This window comes from Gymnodraco acuticeps, unplaced genomic scaffold (assembly GCF_902827175.1).
Source record: "Gymnodraco acuticeps unplaced genomic scaffold, fGymAcu1.1, whole genome shotgun sequence".
Taxonomy (NCBI): domain Eukaryota; kingdom Metazoa; phylum Chordata; class Actinopteri; order Perciformes; family Bathydraconidae; genus Gymnodraco; species Gymnodraco acuticeps.
In genome coordinates, this window is record NW_022990304.1 from 361,053 (window position 1) to 388,892 (window position 27,840).

Genomic DNA, 27,840 nt, shown 5'->3' on the forward strand with positions numbered 1-27,840 from the left:
ACACACGCAGTTGCATATTTGTCTCAAAAAGCGTAGGATGTTGGTTATTTTCTCCATCTAGGAACCAAAAGCCTCCAGACGTTGGATTTCGCTCTTGAGGAAGTGTTATTGAAAATGCTGTATTCTCCGCTAGAGAGCTTCACCTCAGCCATTTCGAATGTGGCGCGCTCAGCAGCAGATTGATGCGCTGCAGAGGTTATGATTATGCGCGGTCCCGCGGGGGAGAGGACGTCTGAGAATTTAAACATTAAACTAAATTATTATTATTTTAATATATGTATTATGCAACACCCGCGACCCGACCCGCATCATCTTTGTTTTACCCAGAACCGAACCCGGAAAAAAGCGTTCATTCACCACCCGTGAATCACTTTTTTTGCGGGTCACCCATCGGGTACCCGGAAAATGTTTGTCAAACCTGTATTTCAATTTCCCGAAACATACCGCATGTCAAAAGGTGTATTTTTATGTGTTAGAAATCATTAGAGGTGTGTGTTGAAAATAAAATATGTTGTCTTAAAGGGACAGTGCACCCAAAAACAAATAAACATATTTTTCCCTTTACATTTTTCCTTTCTACTGTGCTATTCTTTCTGTTTTGCTTCTAATGTTTGAGAGATTATATCTGTATAGGTGTCCGGCTTTCTTCCAATATTTTCACTTCAATTTCAATTTTGACTTTTCACAAAATTGATTTTCTTCAGAATATTCTCAGGATTTCACTTTTTTTCTCAAAACTTTTTTTTCCTAGAATTTTTACGTTATTCACAGAATTTTTTATTTCATCAGAATTTTGGCTTGTTCAAGCAAAGTTGAATTTCTTCAGAAATGTTGACTTTTTTCAGAATGTAATTGATTTTGACATTTTTCTCAGAATGTTTTTACAGAAATGTTGACTTTAAGGGACATTGCACCCAAAAACAAATACATATATTTTTTCTTTTACATTTCTCCTTTTAACTGTTGAGCTAATCTTTCTGTTTTGTTTCTAAAATTTGAGATTTTATCTGTATAGGTTTCCAGCTTTCTTCCAATATTTTAACTTTTTTTTTTTAGAACTGTGACTTTTCTCAGAATTTTGATTTTTTTTCAGCATTTTTTTATTCATAAAATGTAAAGGATCTGAATATCTTTTTATACCACCACTCAAATATACTTCACTCTCGTCACCTCTCGTCATGCTGCGATTCTGCCAGCAGGTGGCGTCCTGCAGAGCATCAACCTGTGTTATAGGAAGGAGCTTCATTTATCCAGTGTATGGGAAGGAGTGTATGAGCATATGTTTGCAGCTCCTCCCGTTATATTCCCTCACAGAGCACTTGGTCGGTATCTTACACATATTTTTCAGGCTGCAGATCTTTGTGTCGCAGAGTCCTGAAAGAGCAGCATATTTTTTAACAATATGGAAAAGGAGAGAAGATCCTCAAAGCAGTACGGCTCTTTGGAGAAGACGCAGGTGGAGGGAGCGACGCAGAAATCAAGTGAGTTATAATTGGAAGTCATGTAGTGTTTATATTTCACTGGATGCATGCTTTCATTATGTTGCTGTTTTAAGTCATTAGCAAAAGAGGAGATGTGTGCATGGCCCCAACTTTCTGCAGATATTATAATTAAAGCATCAGGTCGCTATGGAAACACATTTACACCACCAATAACATAATAAAAATGTACTTTGCAATGAAAAAAAGATCCTGTAAAAGTATTTGCATTTCATTGTTATCAAAGTTATTTTTGGAATACATTGGAAAATTAACAACCTCTGGAATGTCCAAATTGACCAATCAGAATTGAGCATTCAACTAATATAACAATAAATCATATACAAATAAAAACGTATATATTTTATCTAGATTGATACTAAGACTTCTATACTTACCTTGAATTTAAATGCAATACTTTTCCTTGTAAAAAAGTATTTCTACACTGTGGTATCACTACTTATACGTGTGTGTGTGTGTGTGTGTGTGTGTGTGTGTGTGTGTGTGTGTGTGTGTGTGTGTGTGTGTGTGTGTGTGTGTGTGTGTGTGTGTGTGTGTGTGTGTTGTGAGATAATACACATTAATTAAGCTGTGGATTCAGCAGATGTGTGTGTGTGTGTGTTTGGGGAGTGTGTGTTTGTAGATGAAATCCCCGGTGATCCAGTGTGTGCAATTGTGTTTTCACACGAGGTCTGGTAATTAAAAGCTGATCCGAGACTCATGGTGAGGAGGAGGGGCAGTGCAGCTATTTTACTAAATTGTATTTAATTTGATTTAGTGATGCTTGAGGAATTAGTGGGAGGAATTACACGGAGGTTTGGTCAGAGCGGGATGGTGAATTGGTTCCAGGGAAGATTTGAAGGTGCCTTGGGGTTTTTTCCTTTCCTGTAGTGTGTTATATAGGTTTTAGTGCTTGTAAATGTTCTGTAAAGGCAAACATCCCTGTGACTGAGCTCTGGTTTCAGACAGAGGGTGAAAAGAGGTGCTGCAGCACAGGCAGTGTGAGACAAATAAAGAGCTTTTTGAACATTAAAGCATGGAGACGTGTCCCAGTAGAGACACTAAATAGTAACATGAACCTGCAAATTATAAAAGAGCCACTTACTTCACCTGAAATGTCCAAATGCCTTTTTTAGGGTCTACGGTCCACCATGTTTTCTTTGAAATTGTCACAATACAGTAGTTTACAGTAGTTGCTTCATATTCAGTGGCGGCTGGTGGGAAATATCTTTGGTGGGGCTGTTGATATAGTGAGTAAACATTTTTTTTTTGGGAGAAATTACCCCTTAAATTAGGACTTCTGGTGATGTAATGGCGCATTTCCAGTGCAGCGCGGAGCTCGCTTTAATGCTGCATTCAGACCGGACGCTATGCAAATATTCGCTTCGCTCTAAACGCTCCTATCGCATCGCTCTAGTCGCTCGAGTTTCACCGCGGCTGCCAGCTGTGTTTACTCGCATCATTCAAACAAGACGCGCTGGCTCGGGAGCTACAACTACAACAAAATGAACTTATTTTACCGTGATTAAATTGTAATACACATTTCTAAATGATGCCGACGTAACAACATACTGATACCGGTTAGTAAAAACCATGAATTAATGCTTTGACAAGTCTGCAGACAGACGGCAGGCGAAAAACCTTTTAGAATGCTTGTTTTCTGAATGGAGCTTGGCTAAGCGAACGTTATATATGCTTCGACCGTCCACACTCACAACAACGGCCTATACAGACATAAATAAACCAGCGACTGTATTCTCCATGACACAGACAGTCTGTGGTTTGTACTTGTTTAACTTTTGTCTAGTTTCTGAACAGATCGTATCTGTCCCCGGCTGTTTGAAGAGCAAGCATGGGAAACAAAAGATAGCATTTACCTGTTTGCAGCCAGCTAGCCATGCCTTTCTGGTGTACCAGCTACGTGAGAAGCCTGCCTCGTTGATACGTTTTGTCTTTTTCACGAGCTTGCTGTGATATATACAAATCGGGTTGGTCCGGTCCAAGGTCTTTAAGTATCAATTTAACTCCCAAACTTCTCCTTTCGAAAGGATTGGAGAGTAGCTCTTGCACGGAATTGGGCGGGGACCGAGGTCCGGCGACTCCACCTGCACACCATCCGGTTTCGCTACGAGTGGTCGCATTTTCGAGAGCTCCCGCTTTGGAGGTTATTCCTCACGATTTTTTACATATTTCATCCTCCTGACAATATAGATTATGGACTTAGAGACGGAGAGTAATGAAAGCGGGGATAAAATGAACCACAATGACTTTTACCTTCTCAACGGCTGGGAAAGGAAACACCTCGCTTTTGGAAGTGCAAGCATTCATGCATTATTAACTGCAAACCCGACGCGAAAGTACTTACCCCCGTCAGGCAAACTAGACCGAAGAAGTATGATCGTCTTGGTCTTATTGTTAGCGGGAGACATCCATCTGAATCCGGGCCCGGTGCAGACAAGAAGCCAGTCCTGCAGGCTCGAGGAGCTAGCATCACAACTAGCATCTCTTCCGCTGCAGCAACAACTACACGACGACAACAGAGACCGTGGAGACAGCGGAGACCGAGGAATAAACGGAGACTTCGACATTCCCCCGGGGACGCCTCGGCAGACAGACACGCATGAGGCAGTGACGAGAGGAAGAGAACCGAGATCCGAGGGAACAAATATCCGCCATGTTGTTAGCCACCCTGCTAGCATATCAACGGCTAAAGCTACAACGGAGCCTCCCTCCCCCCACCACCCCACCGCTCCAAACACCACGGCAGGCCGCACGCCGGTTGCTGTAACGGACAAAGACAAATATCTGCAAGCTGACGACATTGTGCATTTAAGCAACAAAAATGGACTACATATTTTTCATCTGAACACTAACAGCCTGAGACACAAACTGGCTGAACTCAGGCAGCTATTCATGAACGGTAAGGCAAGCATATTATGCTTTTCTGAGACCAAATTGGACAATTCCATTACAGATTCAGAGATTGAAATTGAAGATTATCTTGTAGTGAGAAGGGACAGGAACGTGAATGGAGGTGGTGTCTGCATGTACATACATAAAGACACCAATTTCAAAAACCGTACTGACCTGCATCATGAAAATATTGAATCTGTGTGGGTTGAAATTATTTTTGACAATGCTAAATCTGTAATAGTCGGGACAATCTATAGACCACCGGAACAGAGTGACTTTTATGATACATTAGATGGGTGTTTTGGCTGATGTGGGGGATGTAGAGACAATTATTATTGGAGACTGGAACACGGATATGCAACGTAAAGACACGTCCGTCTTCAAGTCCTTCAGTAGGATTTGTGATCTGCATGGCTTCAGCCAGCTAATCACCCAACCCACCCGGGTATGTGAAACAACACAAACTACCATTGATCTCATTCTGACCTCTGACAAGTCCAGGATCTCCAGTAAAGGGGTTATAGCATGCGGGTTAAGTGATCATTATATGATATTCTGTACCCGCAAAAAGCTAAAACAAAGGGCCGGCTGTCACAAAACAGTCATATCTAGAGACCTCAAAAACTACTCTAGCGAGGCCTTTAACCTAGAACTGGAGAGCCTGGACTGGTCAGATGAGCTCAGTGGTATACAAGTTGAAGAAACATGGCTTGGTTTCAAAAACAAATTCACTGCAATACTCAATGATTTGGCCCCACTAAGAACAACCAGGGTAAAAAAATCGCGCTGAGCCGTGGATGCACTCCGGCATACTGACCGCCATGAAAACCAGAGACAAAAAATGCTCTGAGTTTCATAAAAGTCAGTCAATGCTTTCTCCAGGCCCACGTGACTGAACTAAAAATTGAAAGAAACAGACTAAGAAATTACGTAAGCTCCATGATCAAAACTGCCAAAAAAAATTTCATCAATGTCAAAACTAAGGAAAACAAAAATAAACCCCGTGAACTTTGGAAATTACTCAATAACCAGATTGGCTGCAGTAAAAAACTTAAAACGAGATTTTCAAACTTAAACATAAAGACAGATAACAGGCTCATCACAGACAAACTGGATGTGGCCAAGTACTTGAACATTTTTTTCACAAACATAGCCACAACTCTTGTAAATAAATTACCCTCCCACTCAGGGCTTTTTGGAGTAGATCACATCATGACCTACTACAAAAACCTAGGGGTACGCAAAGATGATTTCAGTCTAGCAAGGGTAACAACAGCAGAGGTACTCATTAAACTGAGCGCCCTCCAACCTAACAAGGCCACTGGCCACCACAATATCCATATCCCCTCCAAATTCCTCAGAGACACAGCAGCCGCCATCTCACCAGTCATAGCTCACATAATTAACCTCTCCATAAAACAGGGAAAAGTACCCAAAGACTTCAAATTGCAAGAGTAACCCCCCTGCACAAAAAGGGCAGCAAATTGGACCCAGGCAACTACCGCCCTGTTTCTATACTTACCTCCATCTCGAAAGTCATGGAAAAAATAGTATATGAACAGGTCGAAAAGTACCTCGCGGAAAAGAAACTAATCTATGAATTTCAATCTGGTTTTAGAACATCCCACTCCACTGACACATGCCTTCTTTATTTGAGCGACCACATCAAACAAGAGGTGGACGAGGGCAAGTACTGCGGCATGGTGATGCTGGACCTACAAAAGGCTTTCGACACTGTCAATCACCCCATTCTGATTGACAAGCTAAAAGCAATTGGTTTTGATAAACTATCGGTGAGCTGGATGCAATCCTACCTGGAGGGGAGAGAACAGATGGTGGAGGTAAACGGTACTCTGTCTCCCCCCCCCCCCCAGTGAGCTGTGGTGTTCCACAAGGAAGCATATTAGGTCCGTTACTGTTCCTAATTTATGCAAACGACATGTCATCAGCATGTGACTGCAACTTGTTCCTGTTCGCGGACGACTCAGCCCTGCTGGTCTCTGACAGGAACAGATTGCAGGTTGAAAAAACCCTCAGCTCCGAGCTCGGCAGAATCTGCACCTGGCTCGCCGATAATAAATTATCATTACACCTGGGTAAAACAGAGTCCATTCTCTTCGGTTCGAAACATAATCTCAGCAAATCCGACGACTTCTCAGTTGCAGTGGGCGACATTATTGTCACAAGTAAGAAGGAAATTACATACCTAGGATCTATTCTTGAGGCAAACCTCTCCTGTGACAAAATGGCATCCAATGTAATAAAAAAAGTCAATCAAAGAACTAGATTCCTATACCGGATCTCCTCTCTGGTAAACAAAAACACCCTGAAAACTCTGTCAGGAGCACTCATTCAAGGGTACTATGACTATGCTTGCACGTCATGGTACCATAGCACCTCCAAGGCGCTAAAAATAAAACTTCAAACATCGCAAAATAAACTGGTCAGACTACTGCTTGACCTTTCATCTAGAACCCACCTCACCTCTGCCCACTTTGACAACCTAGGATGGCTTAGAGTAGACGACAGAGTACAGCTACTTGCAATGGGCCTGGTCTACAAGATCCACTACACCTCTATGGTACCCATGTACATGTCAAAATTATTCCCAAAGGTCAAGGAATACCATGATCATAACACCAGAGGGAGCTCCACAAATCATGTGAAACCCAGATTTGGCACAAAAAAGGGGGAATACACGTTTCGCAATTATGCCACATCAAGGTGGAACGCTCTTCCCACAACTGTAAAGGAAAGTAAAACTATACTTACCTTCAAAACCTCTCTTAAAGAGCACCTTCGGGGGAGAGCATTGCAAAACTGGCCCCGGTAATGGTACAAATCTCAACCTGTCGTACAATGGACAGCTTCCCCCCCATCTATGTATATACTCGCATTTTAGACTCTGTTACTAACTGTACATCTGTAGACTTGGTATGTCTTAAATGTCCGGTTAGGATGTATTAGAACGAAATCTAAAATGAAAATTGTAAATAAGCAATCTGTATGTAAAAAACCACCTGTATGTAAATTGTAAATAAGCCATCTGTATGTCAAATATGTCTTATATGTCTTAAATGACATGATGAATTGGAAATGGGGGACCCTGATGTAAACAAGACGAAAGTCTTTCTCTGGTCTGCATCCCCTTAACAATTGTATGTTTTGAGCTGTACTGTACTGTACCCAATATACAAGCTGTTAATAAACTTTTCAATCAATCAATCAATCAAAACCATTCTCATCCAAATACTGCGTCACCTTGGTCACTCACGAGTCTAAAAAACAACTCACGTCAACGCACGTAAGCAACGTGGGCGCCAACGTGGGCGCCAACGTGGGCGCCCTCGTGATCAAAATATTTGACGGCGCTGATTGGCTGAAATTATGTTTCGGCGGCACAGTTTACTATTGAGACTTTTGCAACGTGCTGGTTGCTGCTGTTTGTCTCGGGGGCCCGGTAATGATAGACTAATGCCACGGGCAAGGCCAGGCAGGAAACATGTGACTTATCAGTAACTTTAGACATCGTAACACAATTTTAAACGAGATTGTATTGTAGATTATACATTTGACTGATACCAATTGTATGATATTTACCTTGTTCATTAAAAATAAAAATATAAAATATATTTTTTTTTAAAATATTTTTTTTTTAAATATTTTTTTTTGTATTTAATTTTTTTTTTAATATATTTTTTTGTATGTGGGAAGAGGTGGGGCGGCGCACCTATGGGCCAGCCGCCACTGTTCACATTAATGTTGTGTCAATGGTTTGAGGATAATAGTAGAATTATTTGAATATGTGTATCTCTACTTATCCCGTTATCAGGCCCAGAAAAATGTGTTTTGTTGTTGTTTGTTTTCCAGCAGAGGATGTTGTTTCCATGGCGGACTCCACGATTACGACCGAGGACATCGAAGGAGAGCTGAGCAAAATTGAGCGGATAAGAGACATTTTGGTACGGAGGGAATCCGAGCTGAGATACATGTAAGAATTGCACATTTAAAATAAGAGAGACACAAACAAAAGGACACTGACAGAGAGTTAAGACCCAAGATGACTCCCAAGAAGAGTCTTTCTTGGGATGACCCCGGTGAGGTTAAGGAAAAGTGGTTAGGAAAGACAGACAATCAAACACAGAACAACACATGTGAAATTGAAAGAATATGTGCAGGGATCTGAATAAACCAACATACTGTCAGCAGCCCCTCAGGAAACAAAGACGAAACACTGTGACTGTCAGAGAGAGCAGCCATGTGCACGACGGCAAAAAGTGTGTCAAGAAAACAGCATGGCTTTAACTCTGAGCAGAATACACACACACACACACACACACACACACACACACACACACACACACACACACACACACACACACACACACACACACCACACACACACACACACACACACACACACACACACACACACACACACACACACACACACACACACACACACACACCACACACACACACACACACACACACACACACACACACACACACACACACACACACACACACACCACACACACACACACACACACACACACACACACACACACACACACACACACACACACACACACACACACACACACACACACATTACATTGACTTGCATGCATTTCCTGGAGACTTATCCTAACCTTAACCATAACCAACACATGCCTAACCCTTAACCTTACCCTAACCAAGTCTTCACCCTAAAATTAATGATTCCCCTTGTGGGGACCTCCATTTTGTCCTCACAAGGGACTGTGTAAACAGATGTAGGTCCCCACAAGTATAGTAATGCTAGGCCACACAACACACACACACACACACACACACACACACACACACAGAGACATACACACATGTTCTTACTTATTTCCAGATCTCAAAGGATGCCCGTTTCTCTGTTCTCTCTCTTATCCTGTCTTTTAATTATTTCAATTTTTTTCTGTCAATGCCGTCCTCATTATTTCGACACATGAGAACAGCGACCAGCTCTGCATAATGCGGCCATAAGATGAATCAGGGAAAGAGAGAATAATGACTTCTGGTTTTGTTTTTGCTGCCTCCAGTCTTTAATGTTACTGGTCTTTTAAGTTTAGCCTTTCAGTTTCACACATCATGTTTTCACTTTGATCCATAATCCTCTGCATCCAGAGGCTAACAAAGGGATGCACAACATCACTATCAATCATGTTGTTTTCCTGCATGTAACGAAATGTATTGTATCAAGTGAAACTAATACAATAACTGAAGCTCAACCATTGTGGGGAGAGTTGGTAGATGAAAGAAGAGGACATAGTCATGAAAAAAATGAACAGCCAACTCCTTGATGTATCTTTTAGTACAACCGAATGCTGGACATAAACATTTAGGCAATCAACAGACCCTGACATATCGCCTATTTTACACTGAATGGGTCAATATTTTTACAAAGACTTTGAACTAGCGATTGAGACCATAAAATGATTTTGCTATCAATTTAAAAATAAGGCAGATGTAAGGCACTGCCACATGGCTTCACTTTTTCAAACCTTTATGGTGTCTCTGATTGGATTTATGTTTTCCACTTTTTTTAGGATTATTAATGTCTTTCTTTTGATTGGTCAGTCCCCTTTTATAGTCTTTGGTCTGTCCACCATGTTTGTCAAGACTGGAGAGTTTTTTCGATAGATAATTGATACTGACTTTCATTTTAATCATTACTACTGAACAAATGCTAGCCAGGCCCATTAGCAGGTTAGCATTGCAACAGAGCTGCTCGCATGGCCGTTGATTTGCGGCTTTTGCCAGTCAATGCAGACTCACTGTGACACAAAGAAGACTCTCATGCAGTAACATTTTAAATAAACTCTCCAAACTGGCAGCACTTTGCTCATCCTGAAATATATAATACCCTCTGCTGAAGGACCAAGAGCTGAGAGTCCATTTTTCAATCAGTCATTTCCCTGTTTATGCCATCACTATAATAACAGCTCACACACACACACACACACACACACACACACACACACACACACACACAACACACACACACACACACACACACACACACACACACACACACACACACACACACACACACACACACACACACACACACACACACACACACACACCACACACACACACACACACACACACACACACACACAACAACACACCACACACACACTCACTTCAGGGGATATTACATTGACTTACATTCATTTCCTGGAGACTTATCCTAACCTCATGCCTAACCCTAACCCTAACCCTAGCCAAGTCTTCACCCTAAAATTAATGATTCCCCTCATGGGGACCTCCATTATGTCCCCATAAGGGAAGTCAGTCCCCACACGGGACTGTGTAAACAGATTTAGGTCCCCACAAGGATGATAATGCTTGGCCACACATACATACACACACACACAAACACTGGTGTGACAGCTCCTGATGTTTGACGGTGAAATTAGATCAGATACTGTCAGCTGTGATTCGTTCACAGAGGGCAGCGTGGCCGTGTTTTTCCAGCTAATAATCTCACGGACATCGCTGTCAGTGTGTTTCTGTTTAAGTCAATTTCACACTTGTGTTTGTATGGGAAGGAAATTGCTTTGCTGCCATGACACGATATCCATGTTGTGTTTTTAAAGAAGAGGCATAGATATAACCTGTTTTCCTGCCAAATATTTGTTTGTTTGTCTGTTTTCCACTCAGGATGGACGACATTCAGCTCTGCAAAGAAATCACGAGGCTGAAGACAGAGCTGCAGAAGCTTGTCTCAATTCAAGGTAAATGAAAAACTAGTCACTCTCTTACTGTTACATCTTTTAAACCTGCAGGAAATGTCGAATTCAGTTATTATTTGCCGTGTATCGTTGAAGAGATGCCAGCGAAACCGTAGCAATGTCTTTTTCTGACCAGCAGTTACCTTAGAGACAAAGACTGGAGGGATTTCAACACATTTTCTGTACAAGCTGAATACAAATAAAACTTTTCACATCCAATTACCTCAAACACAGACAACGATCCTCTCAAGGCTTTCCCATTTTCCACTTGAGCTTTGGTTATATAATGTCTACTGTCTGAATAAACTCAAAGTATTTGAAATATGAAAAGTGTCTATTTGGACTGCCTCTTAGTGTATATGCTACATTAATTCTCCTAAAGTGTTTGTATTTGATAGAAAATGGCAAAGAATAGAAGAAAGAAAGTGACTAGCTTGCAGTTGGATGCTAACATCGAGTTAGCATAAGTGGCTAGATCAAACTGCGGTCCTATGATTGTTAATAGGACTCATCTAAGACATCTTTGTTCGTTTTTTTGATGAATTGAAAATGGGAACAATCTGAAGGATCTCTGTTAGTCCAACTGTAGGCTAAAATCACACTTAGTTGACCCTCAACGCTTAAGAAAGATAGAAACATTAGCCTCTTTTAGCTTAGCGTGGTGATGTGAAGTCATGTGACCGTGCTGTAGTTCCTTTATAGCCTAATATTATATTTGTATCTTCTTACAAGACATTAACATAATAGCTGTAAGCTGTCTGCTAAACATCATGGTCAGTCACTGTGTTTCACAGTCATGCTAGCTTGCAGAGGTTAGCATCTAGCTGCAAACACAGCCTCCTTAAAGATCAAATGCAAAGCTTGTTGTATAATTGCCAGTACAATCGAAATCATATAGCTACAACACTATCTAAGATATTGCAGTATTAAAATCGGAGATAATATGAGTCTGGCAATGCGCAATATTAATTTTGTTCAACCCCCAACACCAAGTCCGACGATTTATTTTCTCCGCCGCTCCTCCGCAAGATGGCGGCGCGTGACGTCAGATGTGCCAAACATATTTCCACCTGGCTTATCAATCACAGCGGCTTCCGCCGATAGTACAACTAGTTTCGTCTATCATGTCTGATTCTGAGTAGACTATAGACTAAAAGCTTTAGGAATCCAAACTATAACATATAATAAGTACCCAGTATCAGTGCTTGAATTGGAATGAAAAAGGTGCCAGTACTCTAAAATCAGCAACTTTTTCAAGTCAATTTTATATATACAGCCCACAAACAAGAATTTGGCTACTATAATGCTGGTGGGTTTGTCTCTTTACTACTGTATATTTTAGAAAGGTTCACTGTACTTAACATTTTTTATGATAGGCAGCGGATATGGCTAAAGCTCAGTAAGGTCAATATTAACTGAAAATATAGCAATCAAAGTCTAGATCTTCTGCTGAAGACACATGAAGCAGAGACCTTTCAGGTGAGAGCCCCTCTGGTGGTGTTCAACATTAATGACAAGGAAACAAAGCTCTGGTCAGAAGCATTTTTTATAAAAAGCTTTAACAAAATTAAGTATTTCTGTACATTTTGAATGCAATCTAACTTTCCAACTCAGAAAACGAAAAACGAAAAAGTGCCAAAAGTCTTCTCACATGGCTGAGCTGCTTTGCAATATACTTCACCACTGAAGAATACAAATATGTATAAAGTAAACTATGATGCAATCTAACTTTCCAACTCAGAAAAATGATAAAGAGCATGAACAAAGAACATGTAAAAACAAATGCTAAATGTGCACAATCTAAAATGAGAAACTGTAACTGCAAGTAACAAAGTCTGAGCCATGGTAAAGAGTTACATTGAACACCAAGCTGATCAGATAACTCCCTGGTTGGTCTGAAGTCCTTCTATCTCCAGGATCTGTACAAATCGGCACATTATGCCAAAAGTCTTATCACTGGGTGAGCTGCTTTGCAATATACTTCACATTGTTAGAAAAGGCTCCAGAAGGCCTTGGGGACATCAGTATCAGGGGCTGGAGCTGGAGCTGGACAGGCTCTTTCATCAGCACTTCTCCTTCCCTTTGCCAGCCAGGACCTCACATACTGTTCCGGATTGAACTGTCCTAGTGATGGTCCATTACATTTAATGAAAACCAGGCTGGACAGTCGGCTGACAGAGAGAGCATTCCTTTTTGCAGTAAGGATATCGTTCATGCAGCTGAATGCCCGCTCACACTCACTAGTGGAGACAGCGATGGTTCGGACTGCTTTCAGTAGAGGCTCCATGGCAGCAGGTGTACGGGATGCCCTGGTTTCCTTGTATTCGCGAAAGCCCTGAACAGTCTCTCTTCTGTCCACTTTCAGCACTTCGCACAAACGTAGCACCTCTACGTCCCCATACTGTACGTCTAACTCCTCTTCAGGCCAACTTCCAGGATGGATAACTTTCATGTACTGGATTAGCTGATTGTCCCGGGCCTCCCGGCCATGTAATGGGATTTCTCTTGTGCTGACATGAGAGGAGGTTGTGGAAGTCATTCTGTGTCTCAGATTCTCTACCATACTGCGGAAAAACTGACCTGCATGAATCTGTACAAGCCTGCCATTCTCACGCAGGGCAACACCCTCCCTTGAAGGACTTCTCAGCTAGAGCTGTATGAACTGTAGTCATGTGTGGGCCAGGCATGGTGACCATGGATTCAAAAACTCGTATTTCTCGAGTTAAGAGCATATCTGCTGTAGGCAGTGTCATCTCTCTTTTTTGGAGTTGCCGAGAGAGGTCGCTGAGCTCTGTGAGCGCATCGTACATCAGTCCCAGATTGCTGACAAACGTTGCAGATGTGAGCACATCATCCAGGCCCTTGTACTTTGCTCTGTCTCTGGAATCCCTGCTTGTGTCGTTTGCAGCATTTGTGAAGTGATCATGAAGCACTCTGTAGTTTTCCCAGACTGCTCTGACGCTCCTTTCACTTGAAGCCACCCAGCGGATGGACAAAACACGCCCTATCACCAGGAGACGCTGTCCGACTGCTTGCGCACACTGCGCTAACTGCCTCTGATTTTTGGGGGAGGCATGGAACAAGGAATAGAGTTTGTCAAAAAAGATCTGGAAATGATTGAGCCCTGAGACCTCCTTGACCACATCCCCAACTGCCAGCTCTAGACGATGATTGGAGCAGTGCCACACAAACAGGCTTGGGGATTTACTACACAACTGGGTAGCAACGCCTGTTCTCTTCCCTAGCATGACTGAAGCCCCATCACATGCAAAATAAACGAAACACTGACCTAAAAAGTCCTCGTTAAAATCTATTCCAAGACACTCCATTAACGCCTTTGTGATGTCATCAGCCGTTGTTCCATCCAACTCGATCAGCTCCCAAAAAAACGTTTCGGGCTCAGCATCAGCTAATGCTGAGCGTAGACACACAACAAGCACCGTTTTACCACTAATAGTGGTAGATTCATCGACCAAAACACAGAGTTTTCTTTGGTTTTCTGTAATGTCTTTTGCCATTTTTTTCTTCAGCTCATGAGCTATGTGGTCGATGATTTCGCCACAGGTTTTATTGGAGTGCAAAACCCTGCCCACGTTCAGCCCATTCAGTTTCTGTACATTCAAATCAATTGGCATGTCTGTGAATGGCCGGCTATGTTTGCCAATTTTATATGCCGTTCGAAAAACTCTGATAGTGGTGTCTAATTCAGATTTATGCATAGACTGCACTTGATGTTGAATAGTTTCACGTGAAGCAGATGTAAGGATGTCAGCAGCTTTTACATGGGCTTGTGATTCTTTATGTTCTTTGATTTTTTTTCTCAGGCTAGCTTGTTGTTTGCCCTTGTCAACACCGAAATGAGACACTGCACACTCACCCCATTCAGTTGACAGTTTCAGTCCTTGTCCAGTGTGTATTCCCAAAGATTTGACATCTCTGCATATCCGACATCCTAGCTTCTTATATTTAAGAAGGAGCCATGCATTGGTCTTGCAAAAATATTGCACCTGGTCCGTTGTCCAGCAGTCAGGTGCATCGCTTTGCCCGGTGTTGGTGGTGGCAGTTGCGCCAGCAGCAGCTAACGTTAGAGGCTCTGGAGGCGGCGGCGGAGCTAGTGCTAATGCTAATGCACTAGAACTTGGAGCAGGAGGATCAATCAGGAGAAAGCTCCCCATCAGACACAATTTCCAACACAGGCACAGCATTCTCTGTATTTGAAGTTTCTTCCGGCGACAACCGCTGTCTTTTTGCACTTTTATTAATCCACGCTAACATTTTAGAAATGCTAATTTGTGACGTGACTTGCTTTCCTTCTCTCGGGGGCGTGCCTGCTCTGTTCTATCACTCTACATAGCCACCCACTGGGTGGGAGTTGCACTGCATAAACACAACACACGTGCATCTAGGTATGTAAATTGTAAAGCATTAAAACATGGTTTTACTAACAGTTTTCAGTATGTTGTTACTTCGGCATTATTATTATTATTATTTTGAAACGTGTATTACTATTAAATCACGGTCAAATAGGTTAATTTTGACATAGTCGTTTCCACCACAGTATTTACATGGAGAAGATAAGCCCCGCCCCCTCTCCAGCACGTTCTGTTTGAATGACAGGAGTAAACAGCTGACAGCCGCTGTGAAACTCCAGCGGTTAGAGCGATGAGAATGTCCGTTCGGCACCTCATGACGCATCTACTGAGTACCGGGCGGCTGTATATATATATATGGATGTATAATAAGAACGGCGGGAGAGTGTTGAGTACTGGCACGGTGCATGAGTACCGGAGTACCGCCAGCATGCCGGTACTGAGCAAGAAGTGCCGGTACTCCATGGGTCAGAACCAGAAGTGCCGGTACTGCGTACCGGTGAGTACCGGCCCAATTCCAGCACTGCCCAGTATCAAGATTGATGCAAAACAAGTGAAATTTGACCTTTTTAGAGAGGTTTAGAAAAATAAAGTCCAGGCGGACTCACCTCACAAGGACGAGGTGGATGGGAATTTGTTCAATGCCTAACATATTTCCACCCGGCTTATCATGTCTGATTCTGAGTCGGAGGCCACCCAATATCTGGAGTATGTTGTCGACATCCAACCCCATCTCTACGAGCCTCTGATGTCGAAGAGGAAATACTATAATCACTCCTAGTTCCCTTATTACTTATCCTAGCTCCACATCCAACACATTGTTTATGATCGTAAAGACACATAATCTAACGGTGCCCACCTCTATAAGCAATACAACTTAATAAAACTGCAATTCCGTTATCTGCGTTATCTGCTGTGCTCCGTGCGCTTTGAAATCTAATCAAAAGTTGTTTACCTCAATTCTTTGTCGTTTCTCCATCGCCCGGCTCTTTCGTTCTTTCAGTGGTTTCTTGTGCTGAAATGTGGAGGGGACGGCTCCGGGTTTCAGCCTCCGACATACTATTAATGCTTCTGCACCAACAGACTTGATGATAGCAGGATCAACCTCGTATGCATCACACGCGAAGTGATCAGAACACAACCTGATCCATTTTGTCGGTTGCCAGCCAACACGATTCACTAACTAAATCCATTTTTTGCGGATGATTTGGTCTTTGGGAAATACATGAAAAACTCTCCCAGATCCCGCACCGTCCGTACAACAAAAAGCACAACAATAACCCATGTTAATTCAGTTTTCTTGTCGAAAAACTTGACCGAGACTGCCGAGTCGGGATGTTTGGTCCAGACTGTTTGGCATGTATGACGTCACGCGCGCGGAGGCTGCTGGGAAGGTCATGTCAGAAATTCAGACGGCTTTGGGTCAAGTTTTGTATCAATAAAAAGCTTTTTTTCGGGTGTATTATCTCGATTTAAAAAATTTTTTAAATACAGGCAGTCTTAAAAACAACATTTCTATAAAAATGTAGCATATTTGGAAGCTTTGCATTTGATCTTTAAGCCAATGAGGCAAGCTGTTCTCCTATGGAAATTAGCTTGTTCAATTATTTGCAATTAATCAGTTTTACATGGGAAATTAGGTTATACACACACCATTAATAAACATAATAAATAGAGTATTACATCTTCTGTTCTGTGAAATATAGCTTTGACTGTAACAGACCAGGAATATAATTCTTAATTATGTTAACACTGGAGGCTGTATTTTATGTAAGGATTATGTGATTTTTAAACAGAAAATGATAAGTCCAATGGAGACAGAAAGCGGGAAGAGGAGCTTCTGCAGCAGATCAACAAGCTAGTGGAGACCAGAGACTTCCTGGTGGACGATGTGGAGTTTGAAAGGCTGAGGTGAGGATATTAAATCAATCGATTGGAAAAGAGACTTTGACTTAGTGAGGTTTTTCTGAGGCTCTGCAGACATTACACTGCACTCTGTTTACAAAACAATGGGTTTCTGGGAGTTTTTATTAACCTCTTCTACACCGCACCCCCTATACCCAACCCAGTCTCACGGCATTTCGTGTTATAGTCACGACATTTAATCTATTGATTCGTGTTCACCAACACGATTTTCCCCTTTTTTTTCGTGTCACACAGAACGATTTTAAACGCAATGTATTTCTATTGGTAATATGTTTCGTGCCTGCAGCACGTATTTTTGTCCGTTCGGGTTTTGGAAGACCGGAAGCTGTGGGGTTCATAAAAACATGTTCTTACTCAATATCAAGCCACGATTATTGTTTTTATTTTAAATAGTATAATGTCAGACTTTGTCGTCTGTGAGGAAAAGAAATGGGGCTCAGAGCCTCAAAATACTGAAATCTATATTTTTTTTAATATTGTTTTCCTTCTAATTTGTTATTCTTTTCTAAATAACACAATGTTATTTACTCACAAATAACACACAATTATCCTTGGTTTTATTTATTTGCTTAATTCCATAATCTCTGGCTTTTTTGGCGTCCGTCAGAAACTGAATTTCAAAATAAAAATAACCGGAAACAGACGTAGGCCTATAAGGGACATTTCAAGCATCATTGCAATACACAGCCACTGAACTGATTACCCAAGATCCTCAGCTATGGTTTAAGCTCGCTGATTGGATGTTTTAGCCACAATGCATGTAGGGATATGGTGTTAATGCGATAAAAGAAAATACTTTATTCCGAGCGCTCTTGCTTTTCTTGAAAGTCATCACATAACGGCATTGTAATACACGGTTCGGCTGCATTGTATATTACAGATCTGCCGTAATTCTTTATTTATAGAGCCCTGATGAGAAGACCTTTGGAAAAACTGGAAGAAATGCCGCCGAAACTGACTACCTGACGTGAATCATAAATATATCAACAATTAAACAACATCTTCAATTTCTCTTCACACAATACGTCTCCTTGCAGTATCAACACTAATTCGGCTGACTTTTACATTTGATCTAATTCACAGATAGGTTATATTTACACCATAACGGTGCACAGCTGATATAAAAGGACTTAGTAGTAGTAGTAGTAGTATTAGTTTTTAAAGATATTACTGATTTGAATTGAATATAAGAATGTAAATACTGAGTGTGAAATAATATAGCAATATGCTGTAAAATGATGTGAAAACATGAATAAAACTACACATCTTCAGATGTTGTACATACATAAGTGTCTTACACTAATAATACAAAGTTATTATGGCTGTGTGTACCTTGTGTGCACCACCTAGTGGTTAAAGCACGTTATTGAATTTTTTTTTTTTTTTTTTGTAAAGCACTTTGAATTGCCTTGTGTTGAAAAGTGCTATATAAATTTGCCTTGCCTATGTGTTATATTTGATGAAAAAAATATTTAGAGTACATACTTTCATAGGGGGAAAGTAGAAGGTCTGTGATAGAAATATAGAATATAAAAAATCAAGAAGATACTATAAGTGATCTCTACAATAAAACAGTTTAGTGCAGCATGTACAAAGATATTAATAGGAGGAGGTGCAAAACAGAAAAACGAATTAACCTTTATTCAAACATTAAATAATACTTTAGATTAAGGTCTTCTTTTAAATAAGAAAAAAGCTTTGGGGGTATCAAAAGATAAATATTAAGCCTGACAAAGTACTTAACGTCTAATATATTGCTTTCCTGCAATGTTAACTATGTTGAAACACTTATTTTAACTGATATTATACATATGAATTATACTCGTATGTATGTAGATAGAATAAGAAATCTGCAGAATATGACAGTTTAATGGTGGAGGTATACACACATATTGATAGATGTCTTGTAATGCACTGTTGAGGAACCTCAGATGCGACCCAAGTTTTTCATTTATTGCATAACTACACCGTAGTTGTGTATATATATGATATGTCAATAAACCTTAGAAAATCTTGAAATCTTGAAAGGGATGTGCAAAATAGCCATAATATACAGTCTTTAATTAACTATTAGTAGAGAATAACGAGTAATGAATATACTTTATTACTCGTTTCCATTCATGTCAATTGCAGATAAATGTTTAGTCTTCTCAAGCACCAACTATCAAATATCTCTCCTGATTGTTGGCACTTGACAATCACCTTCCCTGAATTTTACTCTGGTGTAACTAAAGTCTGATTTAAGGGTTGTTTATATTTCACATCATTAATCAGAATCTGCAAAGTAACTCAAATAAATGCAGTGGAGTAAAAAGACCAGGTTAACCTCTGAATTGTAGTGGAGTAGTAAACTGTGGGTTTTCTTCGGAAGTTTTTCCTTGTACGATGTGAGGGTCTAAGGACAGAGGGTGTCGTATTGTCATACTGATATTTTGTACAAACTGTAAAGTCCACTGAGACAAATGTAACATTTGTGATATTGGGCTATATAAATAAACATTGATTGATTGATTGAGTAGAATTACAAAGTAACAATGAGCTGTCATGTGGGTATATACACTGAACAAAAATATAAATGCAACACTTTTGTTTTTGCTCCCATTTTTCATGAGATGAACTCAAAGATCTAAAACATTTTCTATATACACAAAATAACCATTTCTCTCAAATATTGTTCACAAATCTGAAAAAATCTGTGATAGTGAGCACTTCTCCTTTGCCGAGATAATCCATCCCACCTCACAGGTGTGGCATATCAAGATGCTGATTAGACAGCATGATTATTGCACAGGTGTGCCTTAGGCTGGCCACAATAAAAGGCCACTCTGAAACGTGCAGTTTTATCACACAGCACAATGCCACAGATGTCACAAGTTTTGAGGGAGCGTGCAATTGGCATGCTGACAGCAGGAATGTCCACCAGAGCTGTTGCCCGTGAATTGAATGTTCATTTCTCTACCATAAGCCGTCTCCAAAGGCGTTTCAGAGAATTTGGCAGTACATCCAACCGGCCTCACAACCGCAGACCACGTGTAACCACACCAGCCCAGGACCTCCACATCCAGCATGTTCACCTCCAAGATCGTCTGAGACCAGCCACTCGGACAGCTGCTGCAACAATCGGTTTGCATAACATAAAATAAGTGTTGCATTTATATTTTTGTTCAGTGTATTAATGCTGCGCATTATGGACACAAGCGATTTTCACCCATTTATTAATTTTATGTTTTACATTTGATAACACCAATGTGTTTAATACTGGCAACTTCTAATTGTGGGAAAAACGAAAACGTTCAGTAGAGACGTCCCATAGAACATTTTGCCAAACACAATAGCCAGCATGTGTAGTTCTGGGGGGGGGGCGTTCGATTCCAGTTGTGGATAGTCTGGCGTGGTTTCGTTCCATTTCAAACAGCTGTTTGACGCTCGGCGTAACCTTGGCGCACTGCCACTCCAACATCCAATCCCAGAGCTTAAAGATTAATCACGGGGACAGTAGTCCTAAACGATAGCTGGGGATTATGGGTAGTATAGTGTCTTCGGCCATCCTAAACTCAGAAATGTTTTTCGGATTTCATATCGCGTTAACACCATATCCCTACATGCATTGCGGCTAAAACATCCAATAAGCGAGCTTAAACCATAGCTGAGGATTTTGGGTAATCAGTTCAGTGGCTGTGTATCACAATGATGCTCGAAATGTTGCTTATAGGCCTACTTCTGTTTCCGGTTATTTTTATTTTGAAATTCAGTTCCTGACGGACGCCAAAAAAAGCCAGAGATTATGGAATTAAACAAATAAATAAAAATAAGGATAATTGTGTGTTATTGGTGAGTAAATAACAGTGTGTTATTTAGAAAAGAATAACAAATTAGAAGGAAAAAATATTTTAAAAAGTACAGATTTCAGTATTTTGAGGCTCTGAGCCCCATTTCTTTTCCTCACAGACGACAAAAAAAGTCTGACATTATACGATTTAAAATAAAAACAATAATCGTGGCTTGATATTGAGTAAGAACATGTTTCTATGAACCCCACAGCTTCCGGTCTTCCAAGACCCGAACGGACAAAAAGACGTGCTGCAGGCACGAAACATACTGCCAATAGAAATACATTGCTTTTAAAACCGTTCTGTGTGACACGAAAAAAAGGGGAAAATGGTGTTGGTGAACACGAATCAATAGATTAAATGTCGTGACTATAACACGAAATGCCGTGAGACTGGGTTGCTATACCGGGGGAAAACGTGTCATCTGCAGGAAACAGCGTCTGAGGGCATCTTAATATTCAATAAACTATGAATGTTTCATATCCATGTAACGGGAAGAAACTCAGCTAACGGATCTTTTTTCTTTTAAAAAAAACCCACAAAGCTAACGCTCTGCCTATGAATTAGCCACGAGCGAAAAATGCTAACGGGGTGTTGCACAGAAACTCACTCATAACACCCTTATTACTTATCGCAGCTGCACGTCCAACCCATCGATCTAATCGTGAGATCACACAGAATCGATGGGTACATACATCATCACTCCATGATAAGAACTCGCGAAGCTATTAACCAGGGTTGCCAACTTCGGGTACCTGGCTGGAGTGAGATTTTGATATCATGGGTTTAATTACACATATGCGCACTAAATGACTGCTATCGTGTCAGTAGCGGGACCTTAGCATATAGGATATATATACAATATATACAAATACACAATATTGGACACAGACTATAAAGGGCACAAAGTTTCATTCACTTATTGTGTGCCTGTCGCGATAAGCAATTAATTGACTTATCGTACGATAAATAAAAATGAACTCGATACATTTCCATTTACATGAGGATGTGACTAGCAGTTTGAAAGGATGCACTTGAATTATTATTATATATTAGCATTATGTCAGTGGTCTAAAATGGTCATACAACGGTCCCGACAATATTATCGTTTATCGCAATAATTTCCGGGAAAATGTATCCAACAAAATTAATTATCGTGAGAGGTCTATAGGCCTACATGAAACACACACACAAACAAATCTACAGACTTACTTCAAACCGCCAAATATATTAATTAACACACTCTCACTCTCATATACTCTTTGACTCTATTTTGGCCTAGTAGAACAATAAGCAGCAGACTTTTACTTTATCATTTCTACTGGATCTTAGATCTGCGCATGCGCAATACGGGTCGGGGATCGACCATGGGATTGACCAACCGGCTCCCACTGCTCTGCTGTCTGTTAACGTTGTTAAGAGTGGTGGGGGCGGATCGACAGCTTGAGCAGCTGTCAACTCAACATTGTAAATAACCAACCAAAAACGATCGCCGGTTCATCTTGTTTTTGGCGTGAGAATAGTTTGGGCAGCGTGAGAGCGATTGAGAGTGAAAGCATGTGTCACACGCCAGATGCGTGAGAGTTGGCAACCCTGTATTAACAAGAACAGACATCAAAACATGTGGCGCTAGGTAGCTAAAAACGGCAAACATGGCTCACCTTGGTCGTTGTCTGGTCAAAAGTGGTCTTCAATGGCATTAAAACGATAAAAACGCAGCTGAAGTTAATCCATAGGTTAATGCAATGTGTCTGTGTCACTTTAAAATGATTTCTGATCAACCTTAAGCAATAAACCTGCTTTTCCGTTTCCAGATGTCAGAGCGAGAGATAAGTTCACTGATGAAAAACTGAATGCGCAAAGCCCCCACCTTTTTTTTTACCATGTGTGTGAGTGGGGGGATTCCCCTTCGATTCTATTGGCTCTAACGGTCAAAAAGAGATGTCAATCACCAAAATCGACCAATGGGTTCCAGAGAAACGGCAAAACCCCCATTTCCACCCAAATCACCTCAGAGGTGGAGTTTTCTTTGCTGAACCTGTCTAAAAAGGTCACATGTCACTTGTTTTGCATCAATCTTGATACAGGGTTCTTATTATATGTTGTACTTTGGATTCCTAAAGCTTTTAGTCTACCTTACCATCATCCAAGGGTAGTATTCATTATAAGTAAAAAATTATTTTTGGACGGACACTATAATTTACAGTTTTTTATGTTCAATCTGAATTTTCTTTAAAATAAAAAACATCTATATTGATTCTGACTTTTCTACATCCAACTCACAGGTTTATCATTACTTGGAGGGAAGATATGGTCATTTGTTCTGGGAATGTCATTTTCGAGGCTGAGACCTGAAAAACAGGCTCAGGGCTTGTTTGCCTTTTTTAAGGATTACAACTCGCTTTTAGCATTTTGATAAGTCTGATTTTCCTCAACAACTTAATTTCAATTTCTCTGCAACTTGAGTTTCCATATGAGAATATCCTGGACAAATACTAACTATCAATTTATTTCAAAAACTTCCATATCATGCACTTTAATGAATCCAAATAAATGCAGCATTGTATGACTCCATAAGACAAGTAGGACACTTATTGAAAACTAGGATTGATTTCAGTAGCTTCTATGTCATGTGAGCTTACGACTCTAACTCAATGCAGAATTGTCATATGTTACTAACCAAGTAAGACACGTTTATTTTTTAAAGGATTTTAGTGTGTTTTATCTATTTTCTATTAATACTGTAGCATTTTCAATACTTTAAAGTTTGTATGTTATTCAATAGCTTCCAGGTTATGTGACCCTTCGACTCCAGATCAAGGCAGCATTGTGATTACAACATAGGACACACTTGTTTTTTATGGGATATAGTGTATTTTTCTATTTTATATAGTTATTAAAATTAAAATTAAGCAGTTTCATTATTGAAAAGTTGGGATTTTATTCAATAGCTTCCAAATTGTCTGACGTAATGATGCCAATTCAATGCAGTATTGTATTTCTATACTGGACAACTATGTCTATACTTAGTAAAAAGTTCCCATATTCAATAACTATTAAAAAAACCAATTCATATTATTATTATTTGGCCCATTCATTGAATTTACAATGTTATTATTTGATCGTTGTATCACATTCACACTAAATGCTAACAACAGGTCCACCGTCGCTCAGATTTGTTGTTTGTGGTGCTATTGTTAGCTGCCTTCACTGATAAGCAGTTTTGAGTGACATTTTGATTGGTCTCAGACTGCGGAATCCTGCATTATTGACGTGTTTGTGAAAAACAAACTGGGTAGAGGATGGTGTGCTGTGGGTTCACTCCTCTCACAGTAGATTAAAATCCTTTCCTAAGGATTTGTCGGTCGTGCCCATCTCCTCGGTTTCTCACAAAATGCAACCGAGTGACATTTACCATGATTAAGAAAATATTAGAACCACATACTTGGCAAATAAAAAACAAGGGCATATTCTCCTCCACAGGGAAAGGGAAGAGGACAGAGAAATGGCAGCCTTCCTACACTCCAAATTTCCCAAGACATTGGCTTCAAAAGGTGAGTCTAGCCATGATCTGGACCCTGAGTCTGTAATAAAGTTTTCATTCATTCATGAGGCTGTCAGTGTAAACTCACTACTAAAAAAGTTAATTTTTTCAGAATAAGGGCACATTATCATTTTGTTTTTCAGAATAAGGGCACATTATCAGTTTGTTTTTCAAAATAAGGGCACATTATCAGTTTGTTTTTCAGAATAAGGGCACATTACCAGTTTGTTTTTCAGAATAAAGGCACATTACCAGTTTGTTTTTCAGAATAAGAGCACATTATCAGTTTGTTTTTCAGAATAAGGGCACATTACCAGTTTGTTTTTCAAAATAAGAGCACATTACCAGTTTGTTTTTCAGTATAAAGGTACATTATCAGTTGTTTTTTCAGAATAAAGGCACATTATCAGTTTGTTTTTCAGAATAAAAGTACATTACCAGTTTGTTTTTCAGAATGAGAGCCCATTACCAGTTTGTTTTTCAGAATAAGATCACATTACCAGTTTGCTTTTCAGAATAAAGGCTCTTTATCAGTTTGTTAATCAGAATAAATGTACATTATGAGTTTGTTTTTCAGAGTAAGGGCCCATTATAAGTTGTTTTTCCACAATAAAAGCACATTATCTGTTGGTTTTTCAGAATAAGGGCACATTACTAGTTTGTTTTTCAGAATAAGAGCACATTACCAGTTTGTTTTTCAGAATAAGAGCACATTACCAGTTTGTTTTTCAGTATAAAGTTACATTATCAGTTGTTTTTCAGAATAAAGGCACATTATCAGTTTGTTTTTCAAAATAAAAGTACATTACCAGTTTGTTTTTCAGAATAAGAGCACATTACCAGTTTGTTTTTCAGAATAAAGGCTCTTTATCAGTTTTTTTTTCAGAATAAGATCACATTATCAGTTTGTTTTTCAGAATAAAAGTACATTACCAGTTTGTTTTTCAGAATAAGAGCACATTACCAGTTTGTTTTTCAGAATAAGAGCACATTACCAGTTTGTTTTTCAGAATAAGAGCACATTACCAGTTTGTTTTTCAGTATAAAGTTACATTATCAGTTGTTTTTCAGAATAAAAGTACATTACCAGTTTGTTTTTCAGAATAAGAGCACATTACCAGTTTGTTTTTCAGAATAAAGGCTCTTTATCAGGGTTTTTTTCAGAATAAGATCACATTATCAGTTTGTTTTTCGGAATAAAAGTACATTACCAGTTTGTTTTTCAGAATAAGAGCACATTACCAGTTTGTTTTTCAGTATAAAGGTATTATCAGTTGTTTTTCAGAATAAAGGCACATTATCAGTTTGTTTTTCAGAATAAAAGTACATTACCAGTTTGTTTTTCAGAATAAGAGCACATTACCAGTTTGTTTTTCAGTATAAGGGCACATTTCAGTCTGGAGAAGTATTAGTACATAATATAACTTTAAGTATTTGATTAAACACAGTACGATGTGTCTAATCAAATACTTGACTTCCCCTTCTCCTTGACTCTCAGGTGTTTTGCCAGATCAGAAGGTGGCGTCCAAATCGCAGCAGACATCGCTGCCATTTTTCAATAAAACTCGAGTTACACTGCTGAAGGACTGCTGCGGCTTCACCTGCTCCATCATGTAACACTGTGTGTGTGTGTGTGTGTGTGTGTGTGTGTGTGTGTGTGTGTGTGTGTGTGTGTGTGTGTGTGTGTGGTGTGTGTGTGTGTGTGTGTGTGTGTGTGTGTGTGTGTGTGTGTGTGTGTGTGTGTGTGTGTGTGTGTGTGTGTGTGTGTGTGTGTGTGTGTGTGTGTGTGTGTGTGTGTGTGTGTGTGTGTGGACGCACATTTGAGCCTCCCTAGTGTTTACATGTATATGCTGAATGTCTGCCGTAAAGATTATCTGCATTTATCTTCATATGCTTGTATAAATGTAACATGAAAGTTGTATATTTATAGTATTTTATGTGATTCTGTGAAATACTGCGTTTATATATTGCAGAGTGGAACATGTCTGGCTTTCTGTCTAATTAAAGTAATCAGATATTATTATGGCTGCTCATTGTGATATATTAAGATGTGCATAAGGGTAGAAACTACACCTGCTGTAGTACTGTAGCAGAGTATATGGGTATTATTAAGACTGATGCTTTCATCATTTCATCATCCAGGTCATTGTTGGTCCAGAAAATAGTTGAATTAGGAGGAACATCGGAGGAGAAATGCAGTATATTGAGGTAATGTAAGAAGATCCTTTTATTAGGAAAGGAAAGCAGCTGAGAGCCTTTTACTTTCATCAGATGTTGACAAAAAGGGAACAGACCATCATTCAAACCAAAGTCTTGATTGCCTGATTCATGTGTAGCCGTTAAGTATAATGCCTTACAGTCTGCTTTCTTCAAATATGTTTTCATCAAAATAACTTTATATTTGTATTATTTTGATGTAAATCTTTGCAATGCTGCTTCAATAAAGACTTTTATTGCTAATCCATTTTTAGGGTACACAGATGTTTTGTCTGAAACCGTGTTGAACATGTTTCTATAGTGATTTTACGTTTATGTTAATTGTCTATTTCCCATATCATGTGTTAATATTCTTACTTGTGGATGTTGTAAATGCAGCTGCTGTGCATATATCATCATCTATTCTATAGAAACAGGTGGAAACCAGGACGTAAATATCTGCCAGCATCCTGTGTCACTGCCATGACAACGGGAGTGTGTGTGTGTACGTGTGTGTGTTGTGGGATGTTATGATTGTTCATTGTGGTGAGGAGAAAACCAGATGGTTTCAGTTCCACATAACGTACCTCAGCTGCCTCCATCACCTCACACCTCACACACACACACACACACACACACACACACACACACACACACACAACAAAGCACACTGCAGCCACAGATGACTCACAGGGGAGATGCAGCAAAAACATATATTTTTGTGTCTGAATAAAACTCAGTCTTTTTCTCATACTGCCTGTGCTGCAGCACCTCTTTTCACCCTCTGTCTGAAACCAGAGCCCAGTCTGC

The 27,840-nt window shown here is 40.0% G+C and overlaps 1 protein-coding gene across 2 annotated transcripts; it reads left to right on the forward strand.

The window, feature by feature from the left end:
• Nucleotides 1-1,259: 1,259 nt before the first annotated feature.
• On the forward strand, nucleotides 1,260-27,294 carry zgc:171844 (uncharacterized protein LOC100151763 homolog). 2 transcript variants are annotated; one of them, XM_034222723.1, is made up of 6 exons: nucleotides 1,260-1,481; nucleotides 8,262-8,382; nucleotides 11,094-11,167; nucleotides 17,331-17,445; nucleotides 24,774-24,844; nucleotides 26,333-27,294. In XM_034222723.1, exons 1-6 carry the CDS (start codon nucleotides 1,403-1,405, stop codon nucleotides 26,449-26,451), a joined length of 579 nt encoding a protein of 192 aa, XP_034078614.1. In that variant the 5' UTR covers nucleotides 1,260-1,402; the 3' UTR covers nucleotides 26,452-27,294. The 2 variants fall into 2 exon arrangements, with proteins under 2 accessions (XP_034078614.1, XP_034078615.1); XM_034222724.1 differs by having other exon boundaries at nucleotides 26,283-26,474.
• The last annotated feature ends 546 nt before the right edge of the window (nucleotides 27,295-27,840 follow it).